The sequence below is a fragment of the Aptenodytes forsteri genome, unplaced genomic scaffold (assembly GCF_000699145.1).
Source record: "Aptenodytes forsteri isolate BGI_AS27 unplaced genomic scaffold, ASM69914v1 Scaffold56, whole genome shotgun sequence".
Classification (NCBI taxonomy): Eukaryota; Metazoa; Chordata; class Aves; order Sphenisciformes; family Spheniscidae; genus Aptenodytes; species Aptenodytes forsteri.
In genome coordinates, this window is record NW_008796213.1 from 5,710,709 (window position 1) to 5,738,642 (window position 27,934).

At 34.4% G+C, this 27,934-nt stretch overlaps 2 protein-coding genes across 2 annotated transcripts in view; one reads left to right on the forward strand and one right to left on the reverse strand.

The window, feature by feature from the left end:
• The window catches only part of PARPBP (PARP1 binding protein), a 59,328-nt gene extending 34,745 nt beyond the window's left edge, over positions 1-24,583 (forward strand). Inside the window, 5 exon segments of the mRNA XM_019474402.1 lie at positions 3,478-3,656; positions 8,101-8,138; positions 8,141-8,178; positions 23,463-23,613; positions 24,255-24,583. Of these exon segments, the coding sequence (XP_019329947.1) occupies positions 3,478-3,656; positions 8,101-8,138; positions 8,141-8,178; positions 23,463-23,613; positions 24,255-24,583 (735 nt within the window).
• A 369-nt stretch (positions 24,584-24,952) lies between these two features.
• Positions 24,953-26,270, reverse strand: PMCH (pro-melanin concentrating hormone). The gene is made up of 3 exons (XM_009288377.1): positions 26,028-26,270; positions 25,284-25,482; positions 24,953-25,002 (listed from the first exon to the last, which is right to left on the reverse strand). Exons 1-3 carry the CDS (start codon positions 26,268-26,270, stop codon positions 24,953-24,955), a joined length of 492 nt encoding a protein of 163 aa, XP_009286652.1.
• Between the last annotated feature and the right edge of the window lie 1,664 nt (positions 26,271-27,934).

The following is a 27,934-nucleotide window of genomic DNA, read 5'->3' on the forward strand; positions in this document are numbered from 1 at the left end:
GCCCCCAAGCCGGCCCTGCCGCTGGCCAAAGCTGAGCCCAATCAGCACGGTCGTAGTGCCTCTGTGATAACATTTAAGAAAGGGTAAAAAAAATGCTGCACAACAGCAGCTGGGAGAGAGGAGTGAGAACACGTGGGAGAAACAACTCTAGACACCAAGCTCAGTGAAGAAGGAGGGGGAGTAGGTGCTCCAGGCAACCAGAGCAGAGATTCCCCTGCAGCCCGTGATGAAGACCATGGTAATACAGGTTGTCCCTCTGCAGCCCATGGAGATCCACAGTGGAGCAGATATCCACCCTGCAGCCTGTGGAGGTCCCCATGCTGTAGCAGGTGGATGTGCCCTGAAGGAAGCTGTGACCCCGTGGAGAGCCCACACTGGAGCAGATTCCTGGCAGAAACTGTAGCCCATGGAGAGGAGCCCATGCAGAAGCAGGTTTTCTGGCAGGACCTGTGAACTCATGGGGGACCCATGCTGGAGCAGTCTTTTCCTGAAGGACTGCACCCTGTGAAAAGGACCCATGCTGGAGCAGTTCTTGAAGAACTACAGCCTGTGGGAAGGACCTGCACTGGAAAAGTTCATGAAGGACTGTATCCCATGGGAGGCACCCCACACAGGAGCAGAGGAAGAGCGTGAGGAAGAACAGCAGAGACAAAGTGTTAGGAACTGACCGCAACCCTCATTCCCCATCCCCCCGTGCCACTCAGGGGAAGGACGTAGATGAGTTGGGGGTGAAGCTGAGTCTTGAAAGAAGGGAGGGGTCCTATTCTGATTAATTGGCAATGAATGACATTAATTTCCTTAAGCCAAGTCTGTTTTGCCCATGATGGTAATTGGTAAGTCAACTCCCTGTCCTGATCTCGACCCCATGAGCTTTTCATCATATTTTCTCTCCCTGTCCTGTTGAGGAGGGAGAGTGATAGAGCAGCTTGGTGGGCACCTGGTGGCTAGACAAAGTCAACCCACAACAGTCCGTTGTGGTGCCCAATGTGGGGCCTGAGGAATTAGAGATAAGGACAGTAATTCGGAAGAGGTAACAGGCAAAATGTGGACTGAACATTGCTAGAGAGCGGAATAAGTGTGGGGAATTTTTGTTTTTGTAACTGTGGTGAAGGGATGAAGGGTGGAGTGCGTGTAAATTGTCTGCCTTTGTCAGTGTTGTGATGATGCTATTTTGATTTTGGTGTGGGGAATTCTTTTTGTTGATGTAAATGAAGTTTGTGAAGATTGTGTGATGAATGTATATTTTAATGATAATTCTTAAATATGTGATTCACAGAGTCGAGGGGTGGAATAGGGAGAGTAGACAAATGTTAAGAGACTGATATCAAATTGCATATTTTAGTGGAGCTTGGTGTGGAAGAACATTTTACTAAGCATATAGAGGGGTAGGTTACCATTACTAATTAAAAAACAAAACAAAAAAACAAAAAAAACCCCTTTAAGTTTTCCAAATGATTTTGAGCTGTATATGAAAAAAAATTAGAGCATCTGTATTGTTCCATTAAGATCTCAGGACAGCAAAGATTAATGTTCTGTGCTGAGTTTCACGTATAGCTTGTTTTTTTTATTGTGTTTTGTTTTTTACTTTACAAAGAAACCCCTAAACCCTCATGCTATAATTTTTCAGAAAAATTGTTCTATATTCAGAATAAGTTCTGGTTTTGATAGGATGTTATGTTTTTTTCATACATAAGAGATTGAATCATTTCTTTGAGTGCAAATTTAAAATATGATCTTAACTACAGACCTGCAAAGGATGCCTCCGCTAGCTCCTGGGAAGGCTGCTTCCTCATAAAATGTACCTGAAAAGAGTTACTTTGTTAGAAAAATATTAGCTTTCTCCTGGCAGTGGCAGGGTTTTTTTTTTTTTTTTTCGGCAGTGGCAGTTTTCTTCTGTCATTGCTCAGTTTTCCTGCAAGTACCTGTTTTATAAGAATCTAGAGCTCCAGGAAAAGTTATTACTTTACGCAGCAGGAAGCACTACTTTGTGTTGAAGCCTGCATGAGTGACTAATAGGAATTATGATTAATTTCTTCCTGAGAAAATGACTACTGTAAATGGAATCTGGCTGGTGTTTCTGGAACTAACGAGAATAGTCTGGAGTAGCTAATGGTCACTACCCTTGAAAGACTGATCAACTATTTTCTTGAAAAAATAATTTGAATAATGATTTTAAGCTTACTAATAAATAAGACTTTTATGGCAGGGATTGTTGTCTTGCCTAAAGTTCTTATTGTGCCTTGGACAATAGGATTTTAGTCCATGGTTAGTACACCAAGTCACAGTTGTTGTAGTATATGAGAATTCTGAAGGTCATCTTTTGGCAGTTAGGAGGTTATGTTATATTCTAAAGATCATTTTTTTCCTTTGTGTATAATCAGTCAAGATGATGCCAAATTTGTACTTTTCTCATTAAGACAAATTTACTGTGACACACATGACATTTTATAAAAATCTATGATGTGGTGATGTAATGACTGAAGAGGTTCAGAATAAATTTTGAGGAAATTAAATGGTACTGAAATAGGCCAATTCTGTAAAGCCAAGTAACAACCATTTCTGTAATTGCTATTTCTAGCTATTGATTATAACTTATAGTAACTGACTGACATGTGTTGCTATGGTTTCTTGAAAGCTACATACACTAATTGATGTAATCAAATAGAGAGAGAAATAGAATTTGATCTTTTCAAGACTGTGTTTAAAAGCAGTTAACTGATTAGATAAATGCAGTTCGTTGCTTGTCCTGTCCTTCTGAACAAAGTCAGGCTATTCAATGTTTCTGTGTACTGGTAAATAAGAAAGCCTATAGTTTTTAAAATCTACTACTGTGTATTAAGCACTAAATTTCTCTATGGAACTCCTAGTACTTTCAAAGAAAAATACAGCAAACTTGCAATTCTTGCAGTCCCATAGTGGCTATGGAGTTCTACATCTGTACTGCTGACTGTAGTGTTGAGCACTTCCAGATGTGGATTATTATTTTCTTTAAGGAATTCTTTATTCTTGTGGAAAATCGTGAGGAATTCATCCTGTTCCAAACAGGAGATTGTGCCAAGTACCTCTGTTGTCAAATCTTGATGGAAATCTCACTTTTAACCAACTGCTTTAGCAGATTCAGTTAGTCGGAGGAGTTGGACTTCACCAGAACGTGTTTGTGTACCCCATAGCACTCAAATTGGTTGTGAGAAAATATGTTAATTTCTGCTGCATGGTTTCGTCACAGATTTGTATATTTATCTGTGTGACTTGCTCATCAGTGTGTACCTCCAGCTGGCAGTGATCTAAACTCTACTAACTGCTTGGGATGAGGAAGAAACTTTCCCATGGGCAGGTTCCCCATAAATGCTTACTGCGAAAGGGAAGGAGGGAATTCTCACACCTTGTGCTGATATGGGTTGCTTTTGGAGGTGAGCTATTGGTCTGGCTTGCTGACCTTTCCTGTTGTATGTTCCTTTTAATTTTATTTACTTTCAGCCAAAATTGCATTCCATAAATCATGGCACTGTGTATTGTGGCAGAGATACTGTAATGGTCTTACTAGTTCTTCTGGATGAAGAAGCTGTCAATCCTCCTACCCCGAACAAAGCAGAACTATTATATGGTGATGAAAGCTTAAATTTGTTTGGAATCACCTCTGTTTTGACACTCTTCAGGTGAGTACTAGAAGGTTTTTTGTGTTTGTGTTGGGTTTGTTTGTTTTTAAAGACCTTATACTGAGTGGCTAACAAAGCATTGATATTACTTACACAAAGCAAATGACCAAAGTGCAGTCTGTTGTGAGGTTAGGTGTAAAGGGAAAACATTCTTAGAACAGTCTCAAGTTTCAAAAGTAGTCTACCTCCTCATTTGCATTTTCTGTATCTTCAAGATGCTTTTGAAATATGGACTTTTGAGCTAGTACGTTTCTGGGCTACACAAAACCCATGAAGGAATATCCTTCGCAACAAACCTTCCAAATACTCACCTCTTAAGTTGAGTTTGAACTCCTAAGTTAAAATACTGTCTGTTCAGTAGCTAATTAGATTACTATTAAATTTGAAGATGCCTCCTTTGTCTAGCTATGACACAAGAAATTTTTGGATTATATCCTGTTTTCTTCCTACATAGTAGTTATTTTGTGGAGACAATTTTAAATAGTCAAATAGTTTTTCAAATCATGATCTACCAATCAGGGTAGTATTGCACAAAGGATATTGAAACAAATTCGCATGCATGAAGATTTATTTGTAGGATCTGTAGCTGATGGCATACATTGACTCTAATGGTGAAATTTGCTTTTAGGGAAGAATAAAATCAAAAGAGGAGGGAGAGGAGAGGAAAGAGAAAACTCTCCCTGGTGGCCAGCTGGGAAGTAAAGCAGCTAGGGTTCCCAGACAAGCATCCTCTGTAGTACAGTGGTTGGTTCCCTAACAGTGCTTTTCCCAGGGTAACTACATTGTCTTTGTAAGGACCTGCTCATATCCCTTATTGTTTGTCCCTGCTTTTGGTGCCTTTAGCGGTGATGTGAGCATCTGTTCATCAGGGCAGAGACTGCGTGGCCTGTTGCTTATTAGGCTCTGTGCATGCACATTTTTGGGTTCCCTAACATAAGAGCTACAATGAAAAGGGTAGGAAAAGTGGGGAAGAAGGGGGTGTTTCTTATGCTGGTGGCAGTTGTTTCCCATGAGAGCCCACCATAACAACACTATCCAAATGTGCAGGTGCAAGGCTGTGAAGATAACAGCAAGGAAAGAGAAAAACAGTGATAGGTCCTAAACTGGAAGATAGAGGATCCTAAAAGTTGAAGAATTTAAGGGTTCCATTAGATTTAGCGTTCGACCTCTCTTATGAAACCAAAGGAACAAGCACATTCTAATAAAACTTAAAAAAATTAGTTACACTAATAAGAATTCTAAATAAACCTGTAATAACTTTTAATATAAAAGACAGCTTGTGACAACATATTGTGGAATATTTCTTTCACCTCTCAAATATCTGTGGATAGCTGTAGCTATACATTTCTATTTCATTATGTAACAAGCTTAAAATAACCCTGATTTCAGTCTCTTATTTTTTCCATTACTTCAGAGTCAGGAAAATTGATCCACATTACTTTTTAAATTGTTTCACTAATTTAATAAACCTCACCATGGTTGTATTTTTATCAGAATGAAAAGGAGCTTAATCAGATTTAGGTTAATGCTCTATGTGAATGTAATCAAGGCCCACCTGAATTCTTCTGAATTAAACACTGCTTTTTTTTTTTTAAGTAACTCTTTAATTTAAAATGGGTTTTAAACCACTTATTTCTGAACAAGAGTGCAGACTGAGTGCTTTGGTTTCACTTACCTCATTTGATTTTTCAGCTGAATTGATTTTCTTGAATTTTCCCCAAAAGGATAAGACCTTTGTTTGACTTAAAATCTTCTTGGTGTAGGTGTGAGCAGGTACTGCTATCTGGGAATTTATTTTGTAATCTAGACAATTCTTGTGTTTTCCATAGTAATTCTTAGTGGTCAATTTGTTTTAGATTTTATTTTCCAGTATATAATTTTTTTAATCTTATCTGTGTGCTTCCATTTAAAAATTTGATTTAGAAGTAATTTATTCAAAGTATTGAATTTATGATCCTAAATAATTGTTTTAGGAATGAATAACTTCGCAAAAACTTGAAATGAAACTTGCAAACAACACCCATTCTCAATTTTTATCAAATCTGTGTAATGCATTTCTCTAGCAGCTTTACTCTAAGGCTCCAATTGCTTTATGAATGCTGAACACCTTAATATACTACAAAGGATAGTAGCTAAAGTGTCACTCTGATCAATGTACAGGCACCTCTATGGTACACCACTTTTTTGTTAATGCTGATGTCTCAAATACTTGATCTAGAGTATTTGCAGTCTTTTTGCCAATCTATTGTTAATAGTAAATCTGGAACAGTTTACAGGGTAAATGGCAGTACCTTTGGCAGTAAATGTCACTGCAGTTTTCAGATTCTTTTTGCTAATCTGATTCTGCGTATCAGATTGGTCACCTCATATGGTAGTTATTGTTTTATGGTTTTTGATCACATGGTAGTTATTGTTTTATGGTTTTTGATCACATGGTAGTTATTGTGTTGAGGTTTTTCACAATGCTTTTTGTTATTTCTAGAGATTTCATTACTGAAGAATCCCAAAAATATGTTTAAAGTTTTGTAAGTAGTTTTGTCTCGGTTATAGTCAGTTTGAGAGAGCACTGTTAGTTTTCAGGTGAAGACTGAGGTTAAATGAAAGCATCTCTTTTTCAAAACTTCAGCATTTCAGGAATTTTTCTTGCTTTGTTTTACTCTTCTTTTAATAAACTTTTAGATCAATTGGGTAGATTTATCTCTCTGCACTGAAATCCTGCCAAAAAGCTACTGCTGAGAAGCAGCTATTGTGTTGTTTAACTTTTTGTTGGCTTTCTTTAATGAAAAATATTTTCATTTTAATTTGTGAAATGCATGTGTATTTGGGAACTGAAAATATAAGCACTGACAATACATCCTCAGTGTTTTAGAACATCCGAACCAAGCTGAAGTTTTTCTTACTTAATCGGTCCTTTAGTATGTCCGTCAAATATTTTCCTTCTGTAAGAACCTTATTTCAATCTTCTGGAAAATATTCTTTTTAGATTGCATTTAGATGCATTATAGAAGTTCAAATAAAATTCTCTTGCTATTTTTTTGTATTTTGAAGCTGCATGCAAGGGAGAAGTGTGCTATTTTTCCCATAGTATTTTTAAATTTTTTAAGCAAACATAAAAACGTAGTGATGATATTGAAATCAAAGGTGATTCTGATATAATTAATGATATTATTTATGTTTTAGAGTCAAATTTTGCATGACCACGGATTAAGTATTTTCATAACTTTTTGCAATAAAGGCTCTCTTTTATGGTTTTGCAGGTTCAACTGGTATTCGGGGTTTGGGGCAACTTTTTGTTTGCTGCTGTTTTTTATACCATTCCCATCATCTTCCTATCCTATTAATGTTAAAGCCAGGCATTACTTCTTGCTCATTTCTTTCCTTGCTTTTTAAAATTTCCTTCTATTTAAGGAATACCCATGTTGATCTGGTATACAAAACAAAGAATCTCTTGTAAACCCATTTCTGTGGACACTGAAAAGGAAACTAACCTATCCATGCACTAGAGAAGCAGTGATGATTTAATCAGTCACTTATCCTGAGGAATCATCAGTTGTTGGAAAAGTGGGATGCTGAGAATTTTGTCATTACAGGTTACAAAGAGGACTCATGAACCAGAACAACAGCGTAGAAGGGAGCATGCTGTAGCTACATATTTTGGCAATTTAAATAGCAAAAACATTGCAAGGTCCTGCAGAAATTTTGCATCACAGACAAATAGAAATAAATAAAATAAAGAATGAGCTAAATAAAATAAATTTTATTTATGGAATAATTGAATAGAATGAGTTAAACAAATAAAATAAAGAATGAGTTATTTTTGAAAAAAACTGTCCTCATGTGCACACTGGCCTGCCATGAGCGTAAACAGAGAAGTAATTATTTACAGATGCACAGATTAGTTCTTATTTCAAGACAAAAAAAATCCCCTCTTATATGCATCAATAATTTTTTTCATTATATGCATAAAAAATTTTCATTAATATATGTAACTATTCATTTTCATTAATATACTTAACTATTCACATACTGAAATGTAGGAGGGTGGAAGCATTTTGTTTGTGTGAGTACTTTTATTGAAAAGTCTGTAAATATGAGGAAAATTATTCTGGATGTCAACCAGATGCTATTCAAGGGGGTGTAAGTAGAATGGTGACTTGGTAACTCATCACCAGCATTACCAATAATAATACTGTGGCTGCAGAACTACAATATTGTAGACATACTGCAAAATAATACCAGAAATTGGAACTGTAGGTTTGGTTTCGTTATGCTGCCTTCAGTTGCCCACGGTACATGTGGTTACTTAGGAAGGGAGAAAACAAAGTAAGGCTTGGAGAGTGAAGATACTTGCCTTCCTGTTTCTGAGGAACTTGGTATAGTAACTATTTTTCTTAACTAATTGCTTTTACATGTTCTAAATACTTCTTATCTCTTTTTAATATAGATCTCCAGCACAATCCAATGGACCTTCTCCAAAACCTCTTAGCGTATTCAGAAATCTATGGATGAAAAAAAAATTAAGGTACTGTGTAGGAATTGCTGTGCGACTATAGAGGAACTGAAATAATAACGCTAAAATGAAAATAAGTGTTACATTTCAGCCCATTATTTGAGAATTTTATCTCATAGCTAAAGAAATGTAATTGTGATTAACTTGTGGTAATTGGCCCAACTCAAACAGTGTTGTAATATGAATGGAAATATCTAAAACTCCAGAAGAGAGAGGCTTTAAACTTAAAAGTGCTTCCTAATGAAAATCTCTTAGTGGAAATATACTGAGTTAATCTATATGTCTTCATTTAACCATCTGTGTATTTCAGGACTGTAGAAATAAAACTGAAGCTATGTGAAAACAGAGATAAAACTGAACACAGGCACCTGATTTCAGTTCTGATAATATAGGCATTCTAAAAGTGTAATAATGACTTTTTAATTACATTTTTTTGAGATGCTTTTTATTCATAACATTCTGAGGACATTTCCATAACATTGCTTTGTGACCAATAAAATAAAGATGCTAATGTTTGCTATTTCGTAGATGAAATGGAACATTACAAGAATATGTTGGTGTTGTGAGTGGCACTATTCAAAAGAACAACTTCGATGTTTCTGAAAATTGCAATCTTCCAGTGCATTTTACATAGTCTTTTTTCCTCAAAATTGTCAAACTTGAATGTTGGGACTATGGAAAGAGACAGAGCTTGTATCTTCCACAGCATTTCAACAGAGCGCTAAATAAAAGTAGTGACTTAATATTTTTTACAAACTTAGTCCTGACAACAGGTAAAAACACAAATGTAATTAGTATATAAGGAAGAAAACAGGTGTTTTAAGCCATCAGAATTAGTTCTAGAACAGCACAATGGAAAATATCTTTCTGCCTCTGGACATGAGGGGGATTTAAACATATTATATGTTTGAGAAGTAGAAAGTCATTAAAAGGAAGTAAAATGAAAAGCACTGTCAATATTTCCAGCATGTGTTTTAAATATACTCCAACTTCATTCTGAGTGCTTTTTTTGGAATGGGGGTGGGGTGGATGATGGGCGTTTTGGATACATGCACTAATTATGGTGAAATTTAGCTTAAAACTCATAGGCAAATTATGAAAGATTGAAGCTGACAAAGGATCTTCATTATATTAATTTTACAATAAACAGCATATTTAAATTGCAGCTTTACTCATCAAATAGCAAAAATGTGATGTGCTGTTTGCATAATACATTGAAATAGATAGTTTTCTTATCTAAATGGAGGTTTTTAATTGGATTCATGAACAGCTGTGTTCAGTATCAAAGTACAAAAATTATCTAAAAGTAATTACCTGTCACATTTGAGACCTTTTCTGGAAACTTACAAGGTTTTTGACACAAACTATAAAAAATATGAGTCTTGAGGCTGATTCATATTATGAAACTATTTTTACTTTTTTTGGAAATACTTTTTTGCTAATCAAAAATATCAGATTAGCTACCATAATTTCTGTGCAAATAGTAGTTCTTTCAGAAGTCTCTGAATAATTGAATAAGTTCTACTTCAGGAGAAAGAATTGCATGCAAAGGTTCATCATGACACTCTCCTGTGCTGCTTTTGTAGTGCCTGACTCAGGGTTCTGTGACTCGTAGGATCCTTGTTAATACAATACAAGAATCTGACTTTTTCTGCAGGACTTGTCCTCATCTTGCTTCACCATGATTGATGAAATAGAATGTACCTGTAGCAAAATAGAATGAAACATCTCATGTTTTTAGCCAATAATTTTTGAGATCTTTCAATCAACTTCTAGAACTGATTTTGATGCTCACTAGGTGCCTAATATAATTGAGGATGACTATATTGAAATATACATGACCTTTTGTCTTATGAAAACCAAAATTCAAAGAGAACAAGCAACAGGTCTAAAATCTGTGGTTGACACTTCTAAACTTTCTTTGGCATCTTAGGAGACTGTAAAGCTTGCTTATAGTGTTATCTTTTGTAGATTATATCTGTGATGGTGGACTCTTCCCCTACTTTAGCAATGTGGATGGTAATGTGATTAACATGTTAAACTGAATGGCTGCCTGGAGCTATACAACTTATATCTTAGAGCAACATTGAGGCTGCTAAATTGCCTCTAGTAATCACAATCAGTCTTCTTTATGGCTTTTTTCCAGTATATCCTATTGTACCAGAGACAAAGTACAGCATGGAACTGAGGCTAAATATCTCAAGATGTTTTTCCATTTTAAAAAGTTAAAATAAAAATCATGCAGTTCAGAGTGTAAATGCTCCTCAGTTATGTATCAACTTATAGTCCTCTTACTCAAGATAAGACGCCTGAGTGTTTCACTTGTTTGCAATTCTCTTTTCTGTGCATCAGCCAAACACTGCCATCTAAACTACACTATATTCCCCTGAAGTCTGGAATTATTCTTCTGGTACTCCTATGTTCACTTTAACCTTGCTTCTCCTTCCAGTCAACTAAAATTGCTGTTGCCAAACAGCTAATGACTTTTCTGACTAAAGCTCAGATAGTTCTGCCATTCGTGTTTGATCTCCATCCTCTCACATAAAATCCTGCTTTCTTTCTTGAAATGTTCATCTTTCATTTTGTCTTTTTGTGGTTTTCTTTCTACCTTTCTAACAATTTCTACAGAATTTCTTTTGCATGTTTCTACTCTTTCCTTTCCTTGCTTTTTCCATTAAGACTTTATAGGGCCTTGTCTCTCTTCTCTTTCTGTACCTTCTTTCTGGATGAATACATCTACAAACAGAAGTTCAGCTATCATCTTTATATGAACAGTTCACAGATCTACATGTGTAGATCTAAGTGTCTCTTCTGTCAAAACTGACATCTTTTGTTACTTCTATACCATCCTGTGAATACCCAGCTGTTGATCTTGAGATGGTATGTAGGTCTTTCCTGGTATATTTAACATTGACGATGGTATTCTACCTGTTACTTTTTCACTCCATAACACCTCTGGAATATATTCTTCTCTATACGTATGTCCACTCAACTATAATTTATTAAAGGTTCATTTTGCTTTTTGATGTGCTGCTGTGTATTTTTCTTGGACTTGATAGTTGCAGCTTTAGCCTATCTTTCTTCACTGAGATTGCTGTACAAAAAGTTGTTATCAAAGTGATTAGACGCTAGATGCCATTCTTCTCTTTGCATCTCAATCTGTTCCTTTAAGTTGTAGTAGATGTAAGCTACTTGTTTTAACCTGTGCCAACCCATTGATTATTTCCGATTTGCTCCTTTGAGATATCTGTCCTTGCTTACATTCAGCCTGCAATACCAATCTTCATTGTTTGTTAACTTTCAGACTAGCTCTTTCAGCTGTCTGTTTTATACTGTTTCTTATGGCTGAAGAGATTTCGTATAGGTATCTGCAGAACTCATCATCCTCCTTTAAAACCTTTTTCAGTACCTTTAAATCAACCTCTCCCCAAAACTTAGCAGTGTTTTGTGTTGAGATGGATGCCCATTACAATGACTAATTTCAGTTCCTTTTTCTATGAATCCATGTATTTCTTGTCTTGGATTGTAATGTCTCTTGGTAGAAATAAATCTTGTTCTGTCTTTACTGTGCAGCACATAGCACAATGAATTCCTTGTCCATGACCATAGATCTCAAGTGCTGTAATAATATTTATCACCTTCTTACATCAGTGAACATTATTATTTCATACAACCATCTTGAAATGTGTACAGGTTGCTTGTAAAATTCACAGTTGTAAGTTTTGTTATGTATAATGCACTCATTTTAACAATTGACTGGGAGATACCATACATATGTTTTTTGAGTAAGACAATAGCAACGTGATGTTTCTTCTCAATGTCAATGATTCTTCTGAGAAGTTTCTTATGCAGTATGTGTGATGGTAGCGTTAGTTCCATAAAATTGTCCTAAGGACCTTTTTACTATGCTGCCTCTGATAGGTGGTTAGATGGTTAGTCTATAGTACAAATTCGTGATCTCTCATTCGAACTTGTCCCATAAAAGTCTCCTTTTCCATGATATTTGAGAGGGGAAGAAAAACACAGTAGTGATGATTAGTTTGGTTGTATGCTGAGTCCCATCAAGATGTATGTGTTGAATAAAGAAATTTAGGAAAATCTACAAAGTGATAGGAGAAACATTTCTCTAAATTTAAAAAATAAAACAGAGAGGAAAAAAAAATCATTATGCCCTCTCCTTCCTTAAGAGGAACTGATCTCTCACAACTTCTGCAGAATTATGTGGAGGAGTGCAGATTGATAATATTTAGACCTAGGGCACAGCATCATGCATATGTGTTTAGTGTCTAAAAATACGGAGGGTGGATAAAGTAAACGTGTAGCTATGAGCTGGAATTGGTGTTTAAAATAAATCTGTGGGTACTTCCATTGTGCCAAAACAAATTCCTGGCAACAGTGAAAGACAAAGAAATATTTTTGTCTTTCAATCCTCATTAAATACTGGAAGAGATGCAGAAAGATCACCTAACTATAACGGCATTTGTTAGGAGGCAAAGCTGTCGCTCTTATCCCTTGAGGAGAAAGAAGTCTGGGGAACTAGCATGTTGCATTTTTTAATTCCCTCCAGCAGAAGCAGGTAAGAGTAATAATAAGAAACTCAATCTTCCTTTGAGAGACAATTTAGAGTTTCAAGTTTGTTATCTACTGTTTAAGTGAAGTGTCTTCTGGTGAATGGTATTTTGTGGAAGGAGTCTTTAATTCAGAAAGCTCTATAGAACATCTATTGAGTTATGTCTCTTGTTGTCAGTTGTCCTTATCACTCCTTCCTGCTTTATATGTAGAAAGCTTAATTGGACAGGAGAGACGTATTTTATCTAAAAAGGGTTCATCCAACCTTATGTCTGCTTCTTTGAATCATACTTCCATTTATCTGGAACAGGTAGATCCCCTATTTGACTACTTATTTTGTTGATTTCAATGGGGTTATGTAAGTCCTGCTTATTGGTGAGAGAGAGGAATGGAAGGACTGTTACAATCACCTGCTTTGTTTAGGTTAAAGAGCAACTTCAGACAACAAAAATGTTGCTTAATAAGATTTTCATCTTTTGCACCAGAAAAGATTAATTAGACTTTCAAGTTGTAGGTAAAATACTGTTCCTGAACTAATGGGATTGGGTGAAACTGAGAACTTTAGGAGTTAAGAAGAAAGGAACAAAAGCTATTAGGCTGTGAGCATGCAATATATGAGAGAGTAACAGATTTATTTTTTTTGTAAACAGGATTGTTTTGGCCTTTTGATACATTGTTTTAGAAATCCTGCTGCATTGTTAACACATTTACCCTGAAACAGCTGCAAGGAATTTCAGTAGTTTGGCATGTTTTTTTCTTAATGTAACTGGAGACAACCTTTCCTATATGAGGCACTATTTCCCTCCAATTGGGAACATAACTGTAGTTTTAGTTTTAAAAAGAATTTGTGGCTTAAGAACTCTAACAAATCTTGGCATGCTTGAAGTTCATTGTAATTTTACTGTGTATAGAAATCCTTCCAAGGGAAAAGCTCCACAAAGCAAAAAATCCTAGTCTGCCTTTCTCATGTGACTTGTTCATGCCTATATGAAATGACTTAATATCTAGCTTCATGCACTGCTGTTATTTTTCATTGCTTAGTTCTCTAAATGCTGTTACTTGAGAGAATTGTTTTGCCTATTTGTGATTCCAGTACAAATAAACTGTGACTTGGAAAACTATCAACAGGAAGTTATCAAGAGTTTTCTGTATGTCCACTATAATTGTGAGCAGAAGATTCATAGTAATAGAGAAAACAATCTTCCTCAGGTAGTAGTCTCATCTATTGTAGTAAGAAATATTTATTTCTAAGTGGAATGTAATTGTGGAGAACACTAAGCTGACTAGTAGTTTCGATGTGTATGGAGTATGCTAAAAATAAGTATCTGGAGGAGAGAGGGGGAGGGGAGAAAAATGTTACGTTCAGCAAAAATCTGAAGAAAGACTTTATTATTAGTGTCAGTTGATAAGCCACACTTGTGTAGAAAATACCATTTTTGTTTCTACAAGACCCCTAAACTGTTTTCCTAGGATCCATAGCTGTGAGTTTTGAGTACTTTTGAAATGCAATAGTGAGGTGAGTTGAGGCTAACTGTTCTCAAAACAGTAATAGGTTAATTTGGGAAAGCAAAAGGCTGGTACAATGTCATGCTAAAAATATTTGATAGTTTCAATACAATAAAAGCTTGCTATTACCTGAGCTATCCAGGACACTTTTCTTGTTTGAATAACATGATGCCTTGGTTTGGCAATGATACTTACCATTTATTGTTTTGTTACTCTTCCCTTTGCGCTCCCTTCCCTTTTTCAACTTTCTCTTTCAACTCGCCTTTAATATTTTTTTTCTAAAAGGACAAGGGTAAGAGTGAGGAAAAGACATTTTCTCTTTTTATCTCTTTTCCTCTTCCAAATAGTACTCTAATTGTTTGGCTAGAAAATAAAAACATGTGTTTGTTGTTACTGATGTAGGTTTTCAAATTCTGTTATGCCATTCCAGTGTATAAAAACCAAATCTCAACATTCTTACTGACTAAATATTGGCAGTACTGTCTGTATGCAGATGCTGGAAGGAGATCTGGAATAGATTATCAACTAACTTTTAGAAATAAGTAGAGCATGCACCATTAATATTTCATATAAAAGTGAATGTTGGAAACCCGAACAACGAAAAAACGAAAAAAGACACAAAATATAGAAGTCAAGGTGGGAGTATGTCCTGCTTTATCTACTCATTAGGACTACTAATTGACCTACATGCAGATGCTGGAAGGAGATCTGGAATAGATTATCAACTAACTTTTAGAAATAAGTAGAGCATGCACCATTAATATTTCATATAAAAGTGAATGTTTTATATTGGTATCCCGAACAACTGAAAAACTTCTCTAGATATAGAAGTCAAGGTGGGAGTATGTCCTGCTTTATCTACTCATTAGGACTACTAATTGACCTACATGTGCTGAAACACTGCCTTAAATTCTATCATACTTTCTTCCAGCTGAACAGTGGTAACAACGAACCCCTTTTTCTGAAATGCAGCAGAATTTTTTTTCTTTGTATAGGGATAACAGCAACATCCCACTTGCTTGTGAAGAGGAGAGGGGATAGTAAGTCTGAGTTCATTGCATGCCACTTGTGTGCAACTACTTGATTAGCAAATTGAGTTCCCAACATCTTTTTGCTCTCCCAGAGCTGTGGGTCATTGGGATGGTGCCCTCAAAGCAGTGGATTTCAGGGAATTTAATGTAAAAGATCTCTAATTTCTAAGAGCTGTTTCAAGCTGTTGACAGGCTTCATTATGTGTGCTTCAATCAAGTTTTAAGTTGCTCTTTTTTCTTTAAAAACATTCCAGTGAAGCTCTACTTTTTAATCCAGCGCTAGACTTGTGCTCTTTTGTTCTGCCTTCAGGCTATTAAAATTCACTTTTTGCTACCTCACTCAGTGTAATACAGGTGGTGTTTTTTTTTTTAGTAGTGAATATTCATTCCTAGACTAGTTGGGAAGTTTGACTGCTTCAACATATTTAGTCATGCACTCTTGATTTATATATACCCTCTAGATTAGTACTACCACCAGCTGTCATATTTGGTGGTATATCTGTATATATATACACATATTTGTATACTGTTTGCAAATGACTAAATGGTATGTGATGCAATAGAGTGAAGTTTTGAGGCATATTTCAAGCTTCAGTGAAGTTGAAACAGACAGATAGGTTTCTGCTGCAAGTTTTTCGGTATTTGAGCTTGACTTCTGTCCTTTGACTCCACATATTCTAATCCCTGCAAACTGAATTAGTGAAGTGACGGATGGGGGTGTTAAAAAGAAATCCTGATGTCCCAAAAAATAACTGGATTTATTGTTGGTTATAGAATGGTAACTATCAGGCTTTCTTGCTCAAGTTTGATGGTCTTCATGCTGTGTTTATTATATCTTCATCAACTCAGCACAAATTCCAGCTTATTTACCTCTTGCAATATGAATGTGATAGAACTCTTTGCAACTTATTGTGCATAATTTTTGATGTGTGTCATTTGCTGAACAATAATTAAAAAATGAGAGAATTTTAAAGGATTAAGATGAAGTGTTAAAGAAACATAGCAAATATAGGAAAATATTTTTCATTAATATTACAGTAACCTTAAGCTTAAAGAAAATGTAAACCCCTTATATTCAAAATATTGTAATTGTACAATAGGATGTTGATTAAGTTTAAACTAGATTAAAGTTGCATTTTTAATTATTTCAAATTCTTAAGCTTATTCTGGGTATAGCTTCTCTATCCTTCAAAACACTTTCTGAAAAGAGTAAAAAGTTAATGACATACACTTAATGACTCAGTGAGCTAAGGCATAAACTTGAAGCACACAAAACCTTGTAGATATCTACATATATAGTCTTACCTTACAGTAAATGTTTTAAGGACAGAGTAGATTAACACTTTAAAAAGATTAGAATTGTTGAGAGTCAGGCTAGCTAGTTCTCCCTGTTAAATCTGCCTTTCTCAGGCTGTTATCTGGCACAGAGAAATTGCAGTTTGGGAGTGATGGACAACTGGTAAAATTGTGTCTTTTTAACTCTTGAAGGGAATACTCAGTTTAAAATAAAACTATATATATACAGACATAGTAAGTCAGAAAGAAAAATTATGTTTCTGTAAATAAATGGGATATTTTTTTCCAAAAAGACTGTAGGTGTGTTCACCTGGCCACCTGCAGTATCATGAAGGAATACTGAAGTTGTATCTCAATGACAAAAAGCTAGAGTCTGTTAGCTTGTATGAATGAAAACAGTATCTGATGAAAGCGGCATAAACTGTTACTGAATTTTGTGGATGAAGGCCTGTGTGAAAGGAGGTTTCTGGGAACGTGTTCTTCCTTTTTGCCTAAATCTGAGATTTTGAGTTGGAATAAAAATATATCTATAAGGGTCAAACCTGAACTGTAAGATTTAAACACACTTGTATTAAGAAGAAAAGTAGACTTGCATAATGCAAATTTTTTAATCAGAAAAGTGGTTGTAAACCTCTTATTCGACAAATCATTCCTGTTATCTATATATATAGCAACATCTATTTTGTGACAATGTTTCTTGCTTTTTCTTTTTCCTGATATTTGTACTGTAGCACCTGTTCAGCTCAAATTTATTTGAATTCACCTGTGCTAATACAATTATTAGCTAAAAATCCTAATATATTGTACTTACCTGCTCTGTGCTATACCTTTCAACATCTTTTGTATAATGCAGTAGACTTTCAAATGGAAGTGAAGGCAGAATGTCTTGCAGAGTGTATAGCATTTGTGATAAATTGGCCAGAAAGTACAAAGCTTGACCCTGAAATTCTAAGCTGATGAGAAGTTGTAACTTCTGTAAACTGAGGAAGTTTGACCTGTAACCGTTAATTCCATTAAATATGGATATATTGAATATATTTAAAATTTTTATTTAATTTTTTTTAGTTAAACCAAATATTTTTATTTACCTGTGCTATGAGACTAGGTTCCCTGCTTTCAAGACTAGGAGGTGGAGATGAGCATACAGAACCAGATAAAATACTGTTCTTGAATACTGTAGATTTCTGGCAACTTACGCTATATGGGTATATTTTGACAAATTTGGAGTTAGACATTGGCATTCAACGAAGAAATGGCTTTATTTTGTGAGTAAATGGGAAATCTGAAATTTGCCAAAGAAAGATTTAAAATAATACTTTATATTCCAGTTTTAGGTATAAGTGTATTGAAGCTTAGTTTCTATTATCTGTCATTCCTTTTCAGTGTTGCTATTATGCTTTCCTTTATGTACGATACTTCCTATACTTGGCATTTATGAACTGACATCTCAGAGATGACCTGTAGAAGTATGATAATTGGCTGTAGTAGCTATGACAGCTACTCAAAACAGTAGAGTCTGCAGTCTATCAAAAGAGAGGGCTAACTTTGAGAGAAAATCTTAGGTTGAAACTTTAAAAGTTAATGTGTAACGTTCTGAAAGAGGTGAAAAAAGATTTTTTAGAATTATTTTAGGACTTTAATAGAATAATTTATTAGTATTCTTGAAAGCCTTTACACTTTGTAAATGAATACTTCATAAATATTTTTTATGGAAGCATACTCATTTTTCTGGTTTTTTTATGTGATCTAAAAGCTTTCAAGACAGAAGAATGGGGAAACTTATTATTTTACTAGTCTTGCAGGTGTTGTCTTTTACTTTTGTAAATAATTAAAGCTAATACCAGATTGCTATTTGCAGGTGAAGCGATCTTCAATCAAATCTCAGTTTGCATGTACATATAAAAATGACTTGAATGAAATAAAGGGTCAGCTTTTCCGCAGCAGTAGCCAAATTTCAACCTGCGTACATCCTGTACCAAAGCAACATTTAAAAGCTGGATATCTCACAGGTAAGCTGTAGTAGGATTCAATAAGTAAATGTGATAGCTGATATTTCAAATGTTATCAAACAAGGCTTTAGTAAAACTCAAGTATAAATATGTTTTCAAGAAAAAAAGATGTCTCATTGCTCTGTGTATGCTATGATCAGTTAAATGTCTTTGCGTTAAAATTGTAATGCTAATGCTTTGAAAATATAAATCTGTTTGAAAAAGATGTATTGATGCTATTTTGAGGTAAAAAAATTAATACATTTTACATACATATGTTTGTTCATATTTTACAAAAGCTAAGTGAAATTTGTATTTTTGCCATTCAAAAAAGGGAAAAATTTGTTTTACCACTATAAACTATATCATATATATAATTTCTAGGCCCTTTAAGCATCTTTTCCAGTATCTTAAAGTTATAAATCCACTTCCTTAAGTTAGTTGCTATTACATGTTTTTGAGCAATATAATTTTAAATTGGCAGTACACTTACGAACTCATAGCAAATGTAACTGCAATGACCAGCATAGTTTTGTTTTACTGATGAAGCACTCATTTTGATTTAAAAAATCACATGACAGTCCTCTGATAGAAAAAGGATGAATAATCCCAGGTAACTTTTACTTCTTCACATTTATTTTTTTGATCTTCTTACATGACAGAAGGTATGAATTCATGTCTTGATGTACCAGTGCTTGGAACTATTTCTGAAAATGTTCACCAGACTAGAAGTTATACAGAAATGGGAAAGCTGAGTTGTCAGCCAAGAAACAAGAACTCCAAGAACGAACAGATGGATTTGAATAATGACAAAGTAATCTGTGATAAGGAAAGTGAACCATCTTTGCAAAAAAATGCTAAAAGACCTAAGACTTCAAACAACCATCAGAAGGAATTGGACAGGAAAACTGGTGGAAAAAGAAAACACAGCAAAACTGCAAGCAAGAATAAGTTGATTGCTGGTCAGGCAAAATTAACTCACTTTTTTTGACTATAAGTTTTTGTTTTGACATACATGGTACGTTGGCTGGTTCAGAAGTTGTAAAATTTTGCGAGAAAAGGGTGAAATTCATTAATTGCTTCCTTTCATACTCAAATAAGTGGAAGTAGCTTGTGTGTAATATTAGACAAATACTTGCAAGTCTGGATTATGCAGAAGTCTTTTATTTTTTGATAACAATACATAGTAATTACAGCTATGTTCTTTTTTGGTGATGAATTATGTTTCCCTCTACAATGCAATGGGAAAGTATTTTTGGATGCATATGTATAACCACACTAAAACCCAGTAACTTCAAATTAGATTAAATTCGTAATAAAATGTTTAATCTTCAGAGAAGGTGGTGTAGATCATTAGCTTTCAGACTTGCCAACAAGGTCTATAGACTCTTCCCAGCATACACCTGAGCACTACAGGAAAAAAAAAAAAAAAAGAAAGTTTATCAACTAACTTTTAGAAATAAGTAGAGCATGCACCATTAATATTTCATATAAAAGTGAATGTTTTATATTGGTATCCCGAACAACTGAAAAACTTCTCTAGATATAGAAGTCAAGGTGGGAGTATGTCCTGCTTTATCTACTCATTAGGACTACTAATTGACCTACATGTGCTGAAACACTGCCTTAAATTCTATCATACTTTCTTCCAGCTGAACAGTGGTAACAACGAACCCCTTTTTCTGAAATGCAGCAGAATTTTTTTTCTTTGTATAGGGATAACAGCAACATCCCACTTGCTTGTGAAGAGGAGAGGGGATAGTAAGTCTGAGTTCATTGCATGCCACTTGTGTGCAACTACTTGATTAGCAAATTGAGTTCCCAACATCTTTTTGCTCTCCCAGAGCTGTGGGTCATTGGGATGGTGCCCTCAAAGCAGTGGATTTCAGGGAATTTAATGTAAAAGATCTCTAATTTCTAAGAGCTGTTTCAAGCTGTTGACAGGCTTCATTATGTGTGCTTCAATCAAGTTTTAAGTTGCTCTTTTTTCTTTAAAAACATTCCAGTGAAGCTCTACTTTTTAATCCAGCGCTAGACTTGTGCTCTTTTGTTCTGCCTTCAGGCTATTAAAATTCACTTTTTGCTACCTCACTCAGTGTAATACAGGTGGTGTTTTTTTTTTTAGTAGTGAATATTCATTCCTAGACTAGTTGGGAAGTTTGACTGCTTCAACATATTTAGTCATGCACTCTTGATTTATATATACCCTCTAGATTAGTACTACCACCAGCTGTCATATTTGGTGGTATATCTGTATATATATACACATATTTGTATACTGTTTGCAAATGACTAAATGGTATGTGATGCAATAGAGTGAAGTTTTGAGGCATATTTCAAGCTTCAGTGAAGTTGAAACAGACAGATAGGTTTCTGCTGCAAGTTTTTCGGTATTTGAGCTTGACTTCTGTCCTTTGACTCCACATATTCTAATCCCTGCAAACTGAATTAGTGAAGTGACGGATGGGGGTGTTAAAAAGAAATCCTGATGTCCCAAAAAATAACTGGATTTATTGTTGGTTATAGAATGGTAACTATCAGGCTTTCTTGCTCAAGTTTGATGGTCTTCATGCTGTGTTTATTATATCTTCATCAACTCAGCACAAATTCCAGCTTATTTACCTCTTGCAATATGAATGTGATAGAACTCTTTGCAACTTATTGTGCATAATTTTTGATGTGTGTCATTTGCTGAACAATAATTAAAAAATGAGAGAATTTTAAAGGATTAAGATGAAGTGTTTAAGAAACATAGCAAATATAGGAAAATATTTTTCATTAATATTACAGTAACCTTAAGCTTAAAGAAAATGTAAACCCCTTATATTCAAAATATTGTAATTGTACAATAGGATGTTGATTAAGTTTAAACTAGATTAAAGTTGCATTTTTAATTATTTCAAATTCTTAAGCTTATTCTGGGTATAGCTTCTCTATCCTTCAAAACACTTTCTGAAAAGAGTAAAAAGTTAATGACATACACTTAATGACTCAGTGAGCTAAGGCATAAACTTGAAGCACACAAAACCTTGTAGATATCTACATATATAGTCTTACCTTACAGTAAATGTTTTAAGGACAGAGTAGATTAACACTTTAAAAAGATTAGAATTGTTGAGAGTCAGGCTAGCTAGTTCTCCCTGTTAAATCTGCCTTTCTCAGGCTGTTATCTGGCACAGAGAAATTGCAGTTTGGGAGTGATGGACAACTGGTAAAATTGTGTCTTTTTAACTCTTGAAGGGAATACTCAGTTTAAAATAAAACTATATATATACAGACATAGTAAGTCAGAAAGAAAAATTATGTTTCTGTAAATAAATGGGATATTTTTTTCCAAAAAGACTGTAGGTGTGTTCACCTGGCCACCTGCAGTATCATGAAGGAATACTGAAGTTGTATCTCAATGACAAAAAGCTAGAGTCTGTTAGCTTGTATGAATGAAAACAGTATCTGATGAAAGCGGCATAAACTGTTACTGAATTTTGTGGATGAAGGCCTGTGTGAAAGGAGGTTTCTGGGAACGTGTTCTTTCTTTTTGTCTAAATCTGAGATTTTGAGTTGGAATAAAAATATATCTATAAGGGTCAAACCTGAACTGTAAGATTTAAACACACTTGTATTAAGAAGAAAAGTAGACTTGCATAATGCAAATTTTTTAATCAGAAAAGTGGTTGTAAACCTCTTATTCGACAAATCATTCCTGTTATCTATATATATAGCAACATCTATTTTGTGACAATGTTTCTTGCTTTTTCTTTTTCCTGATATTTGTACTGTAGCACCTGTTCAGCTCAAATTTATTTGAATTCACCTGTGCTAATACAATTATTAGCTAAAAATCCTAATATATTGTAGTTACCTGCTCTGTGCTATACCTTTCAACATCTTTTGTATAATGCAGTAGACTTTCAAATGGAAGTGAAGGCAGAATGTCTTGCAGAGTGTATAGCATTTGTGATAAATTGGCCAGAAAGTACAAAGCTTGACCCTGAAATTCTAAGCTGATGAGAAGTTGTAACTTCTGTAAACTGAGGAAGTTTGACCTGTAACCGTTAATTCCATTAAATATGGATATATTGAATATATTTAAAATTTTTATTTAATTTTTTTTAGTTAAACCAAATATTTTTATTTACCTGTGCTATGAGACTAGGTTCCCTGCTTTCAAGACTAGGAGGTGGAGATGAGCATACAGAACCAGATAAAATACTGTTCTTGAATACTGTAGATTTCTGGCAACTTACGCTATATGGGTATATTTTGACAAATTTGGAGTTAGACATTGGCATTCAACGAAGAAATGGCTTTATTTTGTGAGTAAATGGGAAATCTGAAATTTGCCAAAGAAAGATTTAAAATAATACTTTATATTCCAGTTTTAGGTATAAGTGTATTGAAGCTTAGTTTCTATTATCTGTCATTCCTTTTCAGTGTTGCTATTATGCTTTCCTTTATGTACGATACTTCCTATACTTGGCATTTATGAACTGACATCTCAGAGATGACCTGTAGAAGTATGATAATTGGCTGTAGTAGCTATGACAGCTACTCAAAACAGTAGAGTCTGCAGTCTATCAAAAGAGAGGGCTAACTTTGAGAGAAAATCTTAGGTTGAAACTTTAAAAGTTAATGTGTAACGTTCTGAAAGAGGTGAAAAAAGATTTTTTAGAATTATTTTAGGACTTTAATAGAATAATTTATTAGTATTCTTGAAAGCCTTTACACTTTGTAAATGAATACTTCATAAATATTTTTTATGGAAGCATACTCATTTTTCTGGTTTTTTTATGTGATCTAAAAGCTTTCAAGACAGAAGAATGGGGAAACTTATTATTTTACTAGTCTTGCAGGTGTTGTCTTTTACTTTTGTAAATAATTAAAGCTAATACCAGATTGCTATTTGCAGGTGAAGCGATCTTCAATCAAATCTCAGTTTGCATGTACATATAAAAATGACTTGAATGAAATAAAGGGTCAGCTTTTCCGCAGCAGTAGCCAAATTTCAACCTGCGTACATCCTGCACCAAAGCAACATTTAAAAGCTGGATATCTCACAGGTAAGCTGTAGTAGGATTCAATAAGTAAATGTGATAGCTGATATTTCAAATGTTATCAAACAAGGCTTTAGTAAAACTCAAGTATAAATATGTTTTCAAGAAAAAAAGATGTCTCATTGCTCTGTGTATGCTATGATCAGTTAAATGTCTTTGCGTTAAAATTGTAATGCTAATGCTTTGAAAATATAAATCTGTTTGAAAAAGATGTATTGATGCTATTTTGAGGTAAAAAAATTAATACATTTTACATACATATGTTTGTTCATATTTTACAAAAGCTAAGTGAAATTTGTATTTTTGCCATTCAAAAAAGGGAAAAATTTGTTTTACCACTATAAACTATATCATATATATAATTTCTAGGCCCTTTAAGCATCTTTTCCAGTATATTAAAGTTATAAATCCACTTCCTTAAGTTAGTTGCTATTACATGTTTTTGAGCAATATAATTTTAAATTGGCAGTACACTTACGAACTCATAGCAAATGTAACTGCAATGACCAGCATAGTTTTGTTTTACTGATGAAGCACTCATTTTGATTTAAAAAATCACATGACAGTCCTCTGATAGAAAAAGGATGAATAATCCCAGGTAACTTTTACTTCTTCACATTTATTTTTTTGATCTTCTTACATGACAGAAGGTATGAATTCATGTCTTGATGTACCAGTGCTTGGAACTATTTCTGAAAATGTTCACCAGACTAGAAGTTATACAGAAATGGGAAAGCTGAGTTGTCAGCCAAGAAACAAGAACTCCAAGAACGAACAGATGGATTTGAATAATGACAAAGTAATCTGTGATAAGGAAAGTGAACCATCTTTGCAAAAAAATGCTAAAAGACCTAAGACTTCAAACAACCATCAGAAGGAATTGGACAGGAAAACTGGTGGAAAAAGAAAACACAGCAAAACTGCAAGCAAGAATAAGTTGATTGCTGGTCAGGCAAAATTAACTCACTTTTTTTGACTATAAGTTTTTGTTTTGACATACATGGTACGTTGGCTGGTTCAGAAGTTGTAAAATTTTGCGAGAAAAGGGTGAAATTCATTAATTGCTTCCTTTCATACTCAAATAAGTGGAAGTAGCTTGTGTGTAATATTAGACAAATACTTGCAAGTCTGGATTATGCAGAAGTCTTTTATTTTTTGATAACAATACATAGTAATTACAGCTATGTTCTTTTTTGGTGATGAATTATGTTTCCCTCTACAATGCAATGGGAAAGTATTTTTGGATGCATATGTATAACCACACTAAAACCCAGTAACTTCAAATTAGATTAAATTCGTAATAAAATGTTTAATCTTCAGAGAAGGTGGTGTAGATCATTAGCTTTCAGACTTGCCAACAAGGTCTATAGACTCTTCCCAGCATACACCTGAGCACTACAGGCAAAAAAAAAAAAAAAAAAAAGTTTAAAAAAGTTTAAATCATCAAAGAACTAGAATTCTTTATGGCCTCTGGAAATACTAATTTAACAAATGCTTCCTCCCCTGTGCACCAAATCACAATAGATGTAAACTGGAAATGCAGGATTTCATCAGCCCTAGGAAATCCCAAACATAACAGAGTTTCTAAATGAACCTTTATCAAACTGCTATATAGACATTGCATTATACTTTACCAGAATGAAATAATTTTTGTATGAAAATGAAAATATACTTACTGTCAAAATCCCTTCTTCCTATAGGGAATTTAGCTGAATTTTCATTTGCAGTCTCTCTTTCCTGTATTGATTCAATATTTTGAATTTCAGTGTCACCTGGAAAAGCCATGGCTCCCTTCAGTGCAAGATAAGGTAGTTCCTTTCTACCTAAGTTGATTGGCATAACATGATTTAAGAAATCATGTCTGGAACCTGTGTCCTGTTTTAAGGGAAAACAAGAGTAGCAGTTTACCTTTATTTAAAGTCAGTTGTGTTCACTTTTTATACTTGACTTTTTACACTTTATACTTAGCAGTGCAAGTATTTTGTCTTAAATAATTTTATTTAAATAATCTTATTTATTTGAAAAGTAATGACCTGCATTACATCTTTGGCTGAAATGGTTTTATGGTAAAGAACATGATAAAATAATGGGTCTTATATTTGGTGAAGTTAAAATCCTGTTGCTGCATATAGGGACATGCTGAATCAAACAAATATAGGCCTTTTTTCCCCACAAGTTTTGGCTACATACAGTTCTGTAAAAATCAAATTTCTTTTATTCAACTGTCCAAGTTACACATTTAAAATATTGGAATTAGATACTTACAGTTGAAAATTTATTCTTGAATATAGTATGCTAAACTGATTTTTTTTTTATATTCACCAGGTTGTTGCTCTACATTATTATACTTGTTTTCTAAAAGGCTATAAAGAGAATTTCCATTTTACAATTAAGCCAAAAATGTAAAACTGAAAACTCACCAAAAACTTCATTTTTCTGTCATCCTTTTCGTCCAAAACACTGCTGTCTTCAGTCTTATAATGCTTCAGCAAAGGTATAGCTCCTCTGTTCGCAGTTCTATCTCCATTTCTAAGAGTTTTTCCTAGCTTTAATGTGGTTAGCAACATATCTTCATCTTCTACCTTTTGCAGAGATTTTGAAACTGAGAGTAGAAAACCTTGAGAAAAAAGAGAGAGAATTAACATGTATGATGAGATACACATTCTTAGTTACTTAACGCTTGCATAGAAGTTAAACAGTTTTCAAATTTTAAGAAAGCTTTTCCAGTTGTAAATTAATATGTTCTCCATCTGTGCCCACTTTATATATTTTACAGATTGAATGGAAACTACTTCAATGGCTGATGAGTTCACTCTTTTAAAATGACTCATATTAAGGAGTAACCTTTTCTATAATCCTTCTAATCCTATCTGTTGTTTAGAACTACTTAACCATTTCTTTAGCATGGATAATTGTTTCTTTTTATGTTTTTAGAACAGCACAGATTAGTTCCTTTTGATGGATCAGTATAACAAAGTTCACAGAAAAAGTGATGTCCATTTGTGGTGTTTATAAAGCCTTACCTCCAGTTAAGGCAATTTAAGAAAAGGAACTAATCTACATAAGTAAGCAGGACTGTTGTAAAGGTGTGATCTATCACAGTTTTTGATCAAAACTGATTCACTAAAGAGTTGAAAAGCTTGAAATTTAACAATAGCTTAGACTGCTATTGGGTTAGAGCTGAAACCATTAATTTATATTTCGATGTCCGCTGTGGCAGGTTACGTTATTCAGAGCTTAGGTGTTAATAAAGATTTCTAGACATCAGTAATTATATTTGTCTGCATTTTCTTTCTGAAAGTGGACCTTTCCCAGATACAAATATAATATAGTCAGATATGCTTGCTAAGAATGTAGAAAGAAAAGTAAACTTCAGGTTTTTTTCATTTAAAAAGTCTTTGAAGTCTACCTATTATCCTGTGGAAGGAAATGTAGGAGTTCCCGCGTAACATTTTTAACCTTATCTGGAAAGCAAATGGGGCCAGCTCAAATCTCAAATATCTAATATCAGTGATACAGAAAGCAAATGGGGCCAGCTCAAATTTAGCTAATCTAATATCAGTGATACAAACCACCTATTCAGTGGCTGTGTGCCTCTTAGCTGGTTCCCATCTCTTAAATCCATGTTTATTTTAACCTTTAGGTTAGTGCAGGGAACCAACATCCTGCTAGTCAAGGCAAACCACTAGGAAATTGACCAAGAAACTGACTAAGCAGAAAGAGCACCGGTTCCCCCTTGTTTTCCTCCCTCACTCTCCATTTTTCTTTTCCCACTTTTTCTCTGTACTGTCATACACTAGGAACAAAATGTAAGTTTTTATTAGCAGAATTGATTTCTAACAGTAGGTTTTTTTGTGTACTGATTTTCTGATGGTCTTCACTAGTACCTACCACTGATGTGGTGTGAAGGAGAAAGTAAGATTGATATTTAATAGTCGAGACAAGTCTACAACACATCAATGGTAGTCACAGATAGCAAGTATACATTTTGTCTTTATACTTGTTACAAGAAGTCCAAGGAGGAAATACAAGTGCTGCTGAGAGGTGATGCATAGCCTTAGGGAAGTACAGAAAGAATAACAATGATTCCTGCTGAAAACAGGCAATGATACAACACTAATCCACAGACTGAGGATGTTATGTAGAAGAACTGACCAGCGTTGCTGGAAATGTGGTATTTTTAATCTCTGTTCACTGCTAAACTTCCTGGAAAAGCAGACTGCCTTGCCAAAGTAACGTCTTGGTAAGAAGTTTCATGGGAAAATATGGCCTAAGCAAATTTTGACTAAGAGACATTTTGGGTATACCCACTTTTCCCCAAATGAGG

Excerpts from the sequence above, each read along its gene's own strand:
- PMCH (XM_009288377.1), bottom strand. The coding sequence starts at position 26,270 with ATGTGTATCTCATCATACATGTTAATTCTCTCTCTTTTTTCTCAAGGT. Across the intron at positions 25,483-26,027 it reads ACAGAAAAATGAAGTTTTTG|GACACAGGTTCCAGACATGA; the intron begins GTGAGTTTTCAG and ends CCCTTAAAACAG. Across the intron at positions 25,003-25,283 it reads AGGAAGAAGGGATTTTGACA|TGCTCAGGTGTATGCTGGGA; the intron begins GTAAGTATATTT and ends TTTTGCCTGTAG.